Below are 10,074 nucleotides of genomic sequence, written 5' to 3'. Positions count from 1 at the left end.
AAGACCTCAAACTGCTGAGCCAGACATGCAGCTTTGGAGACCTAAAAGAATCCATGATCAGAGACCAAATAGTATTAGGTGTAAGGGATCCAAGCCTCAGGAAAAGACTGCTAGAGGATTCTGAGCTTAACTTGGAAAAGGCAGTTAGAATGTGTCAAGAGGCTGAGATAACAGACTGCAGAAGCTGGAGGAAAAAGAAGAACAAGATGAACTAGACAGGATTACAAGACTACAAAAACCTACGGCAACACATAATACAGAAGGAGGATCCCACTATGAAGCAGGCAAGTGGAGGCCAAAGAGAATTGCTTGAAGAAACACTGGTCAGCTACAGATGCTGTGGGGGTTACCACAAACCCATAGAGTGCCCTGCATTTGGTACGCACTACAACAAATGCTAAAGATTCAATCACTTCGCAAAAGTTTGCAGAAAGAAGCAGGATGCACCACACAAGAAATAGCAGGTGCATGCTCTATGCAACAAGGACAAGGAAGAATTATTCATTGGCACAATACAGGAAGTTAATTCTTCTGAAAATTGGACAATCACCCTGGACACCTATGGACTAATGGTAACTTTTAAATTAGATACAGGGGCACAGGTCAATGTAATACCAGAGTACATTATTTAAAAAAAAAAGAAAACTAAACCCGTGTACTAAGAGCATAAGAAAGTGAAACTTAGAGCATTTAATGAGAACAGAAGCAGCATGTCTTAGGGACTGGGCAACAGAACACAGGGGGGGGTTGGGAAGCGGCAGGGGTCATGGGTAGAAGTAGCTGTACACATGGGGAACCAGGTAGGATACTGGGCAGTAGTGCACATTGGGATTAGAAGGCAGCAGATCTTGGGGCCTGGGCAGCAGCAGAGGTGGAGAGCAGTTGTGACAGGGATCAGGCAGCAGGGTGGGTTGGGAATTGGCCCCGGGACCGGTGAATAGGGCCCAGTGGTGAGTTGTGGATCAGGAGATAGGTGGCAGGGGTGCGGGCATGGGAGTCAAGTGGCAGGGGAGCTAGGTGCAGGGGGCAGGTTCCGTGCCTCTCCCCCTCCACAGCTGAGGACAGATTTAAGACAACCCTCCAATAATCAGATTCTATACATGGGAAATGACAGCGAGTTATAGAATGCTGGTATGTTCTCAATTTCCACATATGGAATTGGCTTACTTGGGGTGGCCTTAAAGCATCCTACATTCAAAACCACCTTGGATTTGGGTAAATCTGGTATTAATTGCAAAATAAATCATCCTTATCAATGCATAATATTCCATGCAATAACACAACGTGGAAGATAGATGGATGAAAACACCTATTAGCACAGCTCTTCAGCAGCCACCAGCAGGCAGGCTGGCATGCAAACCCTGAGCTGTGGGTCGGGCAGTGCCCTGGTCAGACATTGAGACCTGTCCCCTCATTGCAGAGACCTGTGGCTCGAGGCGATTCCAAGTATTTTGCCCCATAATCCCAGCCCGTTATTCGAGGGTTTGTACTTGGTGCGTGACATTATTTTACATCTTTAGTAGTCAATTCGACTTCCTGACAAAACCCCAACCGCTCAGCCCGTCTACTTCACTGCTCACGACTCTACTGGTGCAAAGCCTGGAAGAGGTCCCAAGACCCGGGAATACGGACCTAACCACGCAGCCTCGCTGCGGCTTCCAGCCCGCCCCCAGCAGCACTGCCGGGCAGGGTTCGGAGCGGCTCCGCCCCTCCGGAAGTCACCCCTCTACCCCAGTGACGTCACACTTCCGGTTCCGAACCCGGACATAGCTGGGAGGTCGTCTCCCCGGGAGCCGATTGGCTAGCGCGTTGGCGGAGCGGGAGCGGCGCGCTCGCTGATTGGGTGGCTGCGTGCGGCGCGCCGGCGGGAGCTGCGGGCTGCGGTGCTGTGTTGTCCGCCATGTGGACGAGCCACGGTGGGTGGGGTGGGGTGCGAGGCCGGGGCGGCGCGGCGCGGCGCGGCGCGGGTCTGTGGCCGGGGGTAACGCGGTGCTGCGCTCCCCCCAGCAGGGTTCGAGAGCGGCGGCGGCGGCGGGCTGTCGGCGGGCGGAGGATACGTGCAGTCTCCGGGCGGCTTCGGCTCCCCGGCCGCCACCCAGGACAAGAGACCGGTACGTGCCCCCGCGCCTGCCCGGACGCGGGCCTCCCCGCTCCCCGGGAATATTTGGCAGCTGCCTGCGGGCCTGGCCTGTGCTGCAGGCAGGAGGCCGAGCATTTGAATGCTACTGGCTGGTTTCAGACCTAACTGGGAACCATGCTGAACATTAACTCTCTGGAAATACGTTCTCGCCTTCCACGGATTTTTGTCAGCAGATGACCGGGCTTTTGCTGTTCTGGTAGCGGTGCCTGCAGCGCCCGTGCCAGGTACATGGTACATAACAGAGCTCAGCGCGTGGGCTGGTCTGGGTGGCTCTTTCTCTGCTTGCAAAGATCAAAACGTGATTCGAAGCATGAGAAAGACGTTGTGAGCGCTCATCAAGCCCCAGGAAATCTAGAGGTGCGAGCCCTGCTCCTGGCAGTTCTTGAGCGCAGGTTGGACACGGCGCTTGTGTGGGATGCTGGTGGTAGGGTTTGACAGCTTTGAGGAGGGGTTGGGCCGAAAGATCCCTTGAGAACCCTTCCAGACTCTCTTCCTTATGGTTTTGTTCCTCTGGACTCTCCATTCCCTCTTGCAGAAGTCTCGGTCCCAGAACATCGTGCCATGTACAGTGTCTCAGTTATTTTCTGCTGAGCAGGTGGATGAAACGTTCCAGGTCCGAGATGTAGAGATTTCACAGGTAGGAATCGGCTCTGGAACGGGATGTAGATTCCTGTCAATTCTGAAACTTTTCCCAAAGTAACTTTTTTTTTGGTCTGCATCTCTTCTAGGTCGTTATTATGGGGATCATTAGACAGGCAGAGAAAGCGCCGACAAACATTCTCTACAAAGTGGATGATATGACTGCAGCCCCTATGGATGTCAGACAGTGGGTTGATACTGATGTAAGCACCAGATTAAGTTTAGGATTTAAGATAAGGGGGCATTTAAGTATTTAATTTTTATCCATCTTTTCAGGTCCAAAAAAGTGGTATTTACCTTGTAATGTAATGCTAATTCAGCTGAGTACAGGGACATTGTTTTTAAAAACCAGGCCTCTTATTAAATGAGCATTGGAGAATCTTTGCCTACTCTGTCAGAGAGTCTGCTTTCATATTCAGCATTTAATTCCCTTTTTCTAAATGCCATAGGAACTGCGTGCATGTTAATGCCCTAGTAGGGTCCTTAATAGATAATATGCCTCTTTTGGCGCATTCATAATATGACATGCGTAAACCTAGATAAGCATCACTCTAACTGAATCCCTGCATTTATGGGGGCTGCTCTTCTATTCTTCACTTTCTCTTCAGTTCTGCAGCATTCCATATGTTTCATTAAAAATGTTGCCCTTTCAGTATTTTCAAAGTTATTTCATAACTGAATTGAGGTCACTGTTGGACACTGATTCAAATCCTGTTTTGCCCAAAGATGACTAACTGTTGCTTACACATCCAAAACTAGCTATGCAAGAGATGTTTTGTGCCACTTGTGGATGCATCCCAGCACAGCTGATCTGTTTCATTTGGCAACATCTATTTCTAGCCTGAGTCATAGGGTGCTTTGCTCATTGGCTTAGTGAGATGGGCACTGCCATGGAGGGGTAGGTGCCATAAGTTCTGGTCCCTGTTTCTGTCCCTACTGTTTCTCTATTTTTTTTAATTTAGTAGTCCATGGGTAGAATGGATAGATTGCAGCAGGGGGAGGTGTGCAAAATAAGATCCATCATTAGTTTCCTTGGATTCTCCCACACTGATATAGTAATGCACATTGCCTTTCCCTAATATTTTAGGGACATGTAACTGAAAGCTAACAGTTTAACCAAGCTGAGTATATTTGAGTGTGCGTACCGTTCAGTTGTGGCACCATACTGAGATGCCTTGCTTGCTCTGTGCACGCCACCAGGATTTGTTCACCTTAGCATGGCACTGAGCATATGCTAATAAGGATCTCAGAGGCAGAGCTTATTGATGGAGACACGCTGTGCTATGGCAGTTATGCTGCTTTGAACTTTGGGTCGCGTCCAGATGAGCAGGGGCATGCACTTGCAGCATCACAAATAAATGTGGCAAAGAATTATGCTGCTACTCTGTGCCACAGTGCATGCCCCCACACATGTACTTTGTGAGGGACAAATTGTCCGGCTTCAGGCAAACTGCCCTTTCCCAACTCCTCCTGGCTTGTGGTGTGCTGGACCAGCTGGGGCAGAAATAAAATAGTGGAGATGCTCTGGCCAGCAGCCAAAGCATCTCCCTGAAGGACCAAGCCTCTGCTTGTTCCAGTGCATGCCACTATAATGTGTGCCACACTCCTCTTTTTCCAGTGCTTTTTTTTTTTTTTTTTTTTTTTTGCTACTGGGAAATCCTGGTAGTAAATTTTGTACCTGTGCTTCAAATTTGCGGCACAGGGCACATTTTAACCTTCACTGTGTGTAGTTTTTGGCACCACAAACCGCACACCCCTTCTCATCTGAATGCAGCCTGGGAGGCAATAGGCCCACTGCTTGGCATCCTAATTCACCAATATAGACACCCTTTGAGACAGCAAATTTTAAGTGCAGGCAAATGAATAACTTCAGAAGGTGTCCTGCAGTTGCCCCAAGGCAGCTGGCCACCCTTGTGGTTATATCATTGTATTTGTAGTAAGATGCTATAATAAAATTTGTTCTTCTTCTGCGTTATGAATTGTGTACATAAGTTAGGGTTATAGTTCTATCCAGTGAACAAACAAAAACACAGAAAAATGGTTTCTTGAGATTATTTATATCATCTTTAATTAAAAAGTTTCAAAACAGATATTATGGGCTTTTACAAGATGAGCATCATATTTTTTTTAAGTAGCATGTTGCTAATGGCCAAGAAGTAAATTATAAGTACAAAGGAAAATTCTCTTTTCCGTCTCTCTGAAAGGAGGCAGGCAGTGAAAACATTGTGGTGCCCCCAGGAACTTACGTGAAAGTGGCTGGACATCTTCGATCATTTCAGGTATTTTCAGCTGAATAGAATAACTGGCCTTAATATCTAATATCTCACAGATATTATTTGCATTGTAGTTCCCAGAAGCTCCCATTAGTTTACTGGAGGTTCATTGTGCTGGACACCATACACATGCAGAATCCCACTTGGCAAGCCTGCACCTGGGGAGGGTTTGAGTCATTGTCACTGCAGTGTGTAGATGAGGGGTAGCTAGCCTGTAATATAGGCAGCTTCTGTATGTATCAGATCAGGGATGGGGGAGCAAAGCAGATGATTGGGTAGGGAATAGAAAGCAGAGTGGCATATTAGGCAGGAGAAGGGGATCAGAATAGCACTCCCAGAGATTTCAGGGCTAACTTGTGGCTGGTCTGCGAAAAAAAGTTGACCCCTATTGATGTAGACTGTAGTAGGTCCTAGGCTGCTTAACACCAGTGTTGAGAAACTTTGGGCTGCAGGCTGGATGCAGCCTGTAGCAGCCCAAAAATCGGCAGCCTATTCCAGCCAGAGCAGCAGAGGGAGTGTCTCCAGGGCCTTTCCACCCGTATTCCTTGTATTCCCTTTGCAGCATCTGCTGGTTGGTGAGGTGTGCAGAAATTTGCAGCTTATATTGGGGGTTAAGTCACAAGTAGTGACCTGCAGTGGCAAAAGTTTGCCAACCCCTGACTTAATGGCAAAATAGTATAGCATTTGTTTGCATACACTTGACCAAATCTTGAGTAAGAGAAGAGGAGGCACTGCTGGAGGGCTGCTTCCTCCAGCAGTGCTCCATCCTCCACTGCTTTAGATGAATGAATATTATATCACTTTTGCTTGATGTGTCTCATCTGTACTTATTGGTCCTTTAGATCTGATTTGTATATCATTATTAAATTTGCAATGAATTTATTTTCTTGAGTATTTAATGTTAGCGGGACAGGCTCTTCAAACCTTTCTTGGTTCCCAGAATGCTTCTGGGAGGCAACAGGTGACATAACAGGGCACTTAAATAGCTTTGTATGCATTTAAAGCTCAGTACAGATGGATACTAGCTGGCGACAGAATCAGATCTGTGTTTTTTTTCCTTTCTTTGTCCATTAGAATCCAAAGAAAAGGCATCTTTGCGCATCTGGTAATGCATATTTTTAAAAAGTTGAGCAAGTGATTATCATCCAGCATCAGTGCTGCATTTAAAGGAGCACTCACTAGAGTGTAGGCCTTTCCATAGATTTTTTTTTTTCTTTTCCAGCAGGCAGCCATTTCTGTCTCGGTCAGCTATTGCCTGCTGCCTTGATGCTGCCTGGAGTGCGTGGCATAGAAATATGGGTGTAAAGGCAGATCCTTGCTCTAAAGTGCTTCCAGTCCATAAAGCCATTATATCTTTGATTTTAAGTTACTCTTTTCTATTTCCTTTCATACTTACAATATGAATATGACCCTGGAATATTTTCAGTTTAGGGCTAAGTTATTGGTTCTAATTATATGAAGATAAGTTCCATTTCCATCACTATCTCTGCTCTTAAGGTTAAGATTACATTGTGTTTTCACAGTTAAAACATGTTGTAATTTCATACTTGGTTTCTCATTTTCCTCTTCCCCAAAAAGAATAAGAAAAGCCTGGTAGCATTTAAGATCAAGCCTCTGGAAAATATGAATGAATTCACTACACATCTGCTGGAAATAGTTAATGCACATATGATCCTCAGGAAACAGACTGTGGTATGTCTTTGAATATTACTGATACATTTTAGACTTTACATATAAAGGAAATTCTAGCCTGTCTCCAAAAGTGATAGAAAGCTTGGTTCTTGGGGAAGAAAATGGTGTCACAGCCTACAGAAGAAAGGCAACTTAGTGATAGTGAAGCAGATACTATGGCTTTTCCAGAGATGTACTATTAACACCACAATTAGTGTCTAGTGGTTCAGGATCACTTGTTCTCATTATTGTTCCTTGAAATAATGTAAAGTAAGGGTGGCAAACTTGCTTTGTGCCCTGAGCCATATCCAGACCAAGGGACTCCTTGGAGGCTAGATCCAGCTCAGGGTACATGAAAGTGGTGGTGGCTTCAATATCCACTCCTCTCTTTCCCACCCACCTGCTCCCCTGCCCCACACATGTCTTGTGCCACAGCTTGGGCTCAGGCTTCAGCATGGGGCTGGGGGGGTTGAGCCATGACAGTGGTGATGGGCAACTGTGTTAGTAGCATATGCTCACCCTTCTGCCATTAATCACCATGTCTGTTGGGGCCCAGATTCTGCCATACCCCCCTCAACTTCCAGGGGCCCACTGGTAGTTCAGCAGGCTGGATAGAACAGCTGCTTAGGCTGGTTGTGGCCCATGAGCCAAATGTTAGAAACTCATGAAATAAAACCTTCACTTCATCCCACGGTCTTGAAGCAGCCCTTGTGACCACATGTTTTGCCTTGTTCTGTAATTCTAGGGAGGCTCAAAAATGCTTCAATCTCTCTCCTCTTCTGGGATGGGCACTGTAAGCTATGGAGGTTTCAGTAACTTGCCAGTCAATGGACTTACTGTGCATCAAAGTCAGGTATGTAAGAGCAGTGTACTACTTGGGTAGTACAGCAATCGGCATAATACCACAGGGCCTGCTGACTGGTGCAGAATGCAACATGACACAGGCCAAATAGACTAAAATATAGTTTCCACATAAAGGTTATAGTTTATGGTCAATCTTTTGCTGCTTTCTATTTTAGTGGAAGTTCAGGTGTAGACTGAGGGTTGTATGTGCTGCTAGAATTGCTGCATGGTCCATAATTGGAAATGGCATTCAGCTGTCCCCTCATACTGAAGAGTTTAACAACCTTCAGTAACTATAGCATTCTGCAAACAAAAGAAATAGTCAAGCTTGGTAACTGCAATGGGTACTGAGGGAAAGCAGTGATGTCTAATGGTTTTCACCCCCTCCCATGTCAATGGGACTATGGAGTGAGAAATCTGTTGTATTCCTGAGTTTAGTGCAAATGCTGTTTCTGACTTGTTCTTCTAGGTGTTGAATTTGATTAAAAGCTGTTCTGTTCCAGAAGGCATGAGCCTTCAAGACCTGCAGTCCCAATTGCATAATATCAGCATGACAACAATTAAGTAAGTATACAGTTCCAGAAAAAAGGATCTTCTGAAAACCAAAGCAGTTTTCTTAGGACCAAGTTGATAGCGGTAAACAAATAGGGAATGAAAGAGAGATGCAGTGACTCAGCGTAGCATGCAGAAATGCTAGAACTCCAGATGTCTCCCCTTTTTTCTGTCTAGTAAATGAAGAATAGTATATCTTAGGTTAGACCCTGTTAATTATTTCAGGAACTTTTCTTTTTCTCCAGCATACGTACAAGAGAAATTAGTGATTTACTTTTTATCTGTTGGTTACAGTAGAAGCTAACTTGTATTGAGCTGACTCTTTCCAAGAATGTAACAGGGTAAAACATATATCACAAAGATCACAAATGTCAGCTTGCCTGGAAAGATTCACAAAGGGTTACAAGACAAACAGCCTTGTGATCAAGTAGAGTTTGCTATCAAAGAACCTGGTTTCTCTGGCACAGCAGTATTGCACCACCAGTTTGCATTGAGATGAAAGCCATTGTTTCCCTTGGCTTCCTTTTGGTGATTGCTTTCTCATCCTGTTCTCATGATTTCAGCTGAGGCCAAACATCTCTTGAAGCAATATGAGAAAATTCCATTGAATTGTTGAAGTTATGAGACAGAGATGAGGTGCATCATTTCCTCTGTTAAAAATACTGTGTGACTTCTGTTTGGGTTTGTGGGGGTTTTTAGCATTTGGGTTCCTTGTGCCAGTGCCTAGGCAGTGTCACTTTTTTTCATGTATCTAAGGACAATCCTGCATATCTTAGATGTTAAAATTCAGTCTATGTGCTGATAAGCAATCCCTTTCTCATACTGTGTCTGCCCAGAAGATTAAATTGGGGCTCACTTTACCACATTAGATACTGCAAATCAACACAGGATACAGAAAAAATAGCAACACAAAGACATTTTCAGACCTTTTCAGCTGGAGGGAAGTGACTGTGGTGCTATTGAGTGGGCAGTTTAGTCTTGTCTTTTGGGGGATGGAAAAATAAGGTCTTTAACAGCTCTTCCCTTTCCCTTTGACCAAAAGAATTAATATTTGACTTGCTCATGAGGTAGCATATCTTCTGAGACCTTTGCATAGTGAGGCTGGCATAGAATAGTGAGTGTGGTCTGAGGATACATGTGACAGAAGGAACCTGTTGATATCAAATAGTTATGATTTTTGTTTTGTTTTTTTGTTTTTTCCTTCACAGGCAAGCAGTTGAATTTCTTAGCAGTGAAGGACACATCTATTCCACAGTGGATGATGAGCACTATAAATCTACAGATGCTGACTAAAGGTGCTTCTGAGATTTATTTTCCAGCTGGCTTGAACTGGCTTTCATGTCCCTGTGAACTCGTCCATGGGCAGTCCTACCAAACTTTAATCAGCAGAAGAGGATCTCTCCTGTTTATAGCATTCGGATTTCAGAAGTTGAGGGTCAGCAGAATAAATGTACAGGTTTCTTCTAACTAAACTAAATAACAACAGTGTGACAAGTGACTCATGTTGAGCCAGCTGTTTATAGAGAGAAGTGTGAACTCTGTATGAAGAAGAGCTGGAAGCTTCGAGGCTATCGGCCATCTAGTTTCAGTGTCTTGTAGTAGGTTAGCTGGCTGGAAAGGACTGGATATTTCCAGCCTTACCATGGACGGTTTTTATTTTTGTTTTAGAAGTGATTCTTCCACTAAGCCAGTTTTCAGCCTCCTCCACTTATCCTGCAGTAGTGGTAGGTTTTTCAAAAATATTCTTGTAATGTACAGTGATCAAAAATATATTCTTTTGTTTGTTACATACTTTCTGCATATAAATCTATACTTGTGTTACAGAATGGCCTTATTACTGAAAATTTTGATATTCTAATATAGCTTTTAATTGCAATAGGCTTGCTTGTCTATGTGTGGTTTTGTTTAAATACAGAAAAGCTTTCACCTTGATTAAATGTATTAGTAGATTAGTCC

At 44.7% G+C, this 10,074-nt stretch overlaps 1 protein-coding gene across 2 annotated transcripts; it reads left to right on the top strand.

Annotated features, from left to right (window-relative positions):
• The first annotated feature begins 1,760 nt into the window (after window positions 1–1,760).
• On the top strand, window positions 1,761–9,998 carry RPA2 (replication protein A2). Of its 2 annotated transcripts, none has more exons than XM_090057750.1 (9): window positions 1,761–1,916; window positions 2,011–2,111; window positions 2,676–2,777; window positions 2,869–2,982; window positions 4,984–5,058; window positions 6,631–6,744; window positions 7,469–7,576; window positions 8,036–8,130; window positions 9,327–9,998. In XM_090057750.1, the coding sequence occupies exons 1-9, from the start codon at window positions 1,901–1,903 to the stop codon at window positions 9,409–9,411; spliced, it is 810 nt and encodes a 269-aa protein (XP_089913876.1). In that variant the 5' UTR covers window positions 1,761–1,900; the 3' UTR covers window positions 9,412–9,998. The 2 variants fall into 2 exon arrangements, with proteins under 2 accessions (XP_089913876.1, XP_089913875.1); XM_090057749.1 differs by having other exon boundaries at window positions 1,765–1,916; window positions 2,008–2,111.
• The last annotated feature ends 76 nt before the right edge of the window (window positions 9,999–10,074 follow it).

Source organism: Crocodylus siamensis, chromosome 7, assembly GCF_052110815.1.
Source record: "Crocodylus siamensis isolate JL-2025a chromosome 7, ASM5211081v1, whole genome shotgun sequence".
In the NCBI taxonomy this organism is placed as follows: domain Eukaryota; kingdom Metazoa; phylum Chordata; order Crocodylia; family Crocodylidae; genus Crocodylus; species Crocodylus siamensis.
This window is presented reverse-complemented; position numbering and strand designations above follow the sequence as displayed.

Bases quoted from the DNA above. Each gene is read 5' to 3' on its own strand.
- RPA2 (XM_090057749.1), top strand. The intron at 2,112-2,675 runs GTACGTGCCCCC...TCCCTCTTGCAG, and splicing joins CCACCCAGGACAAGAGACCG to AAGTCTCGGTCCCAGAACAT. The intron at 5,059-6,630 runs GTATTTTCAGCT...TTCCCCAAAAAG, and splicing joins GACATCTTCGATCATTTCAG to AATAAGAAAAGCCTGGTAGC.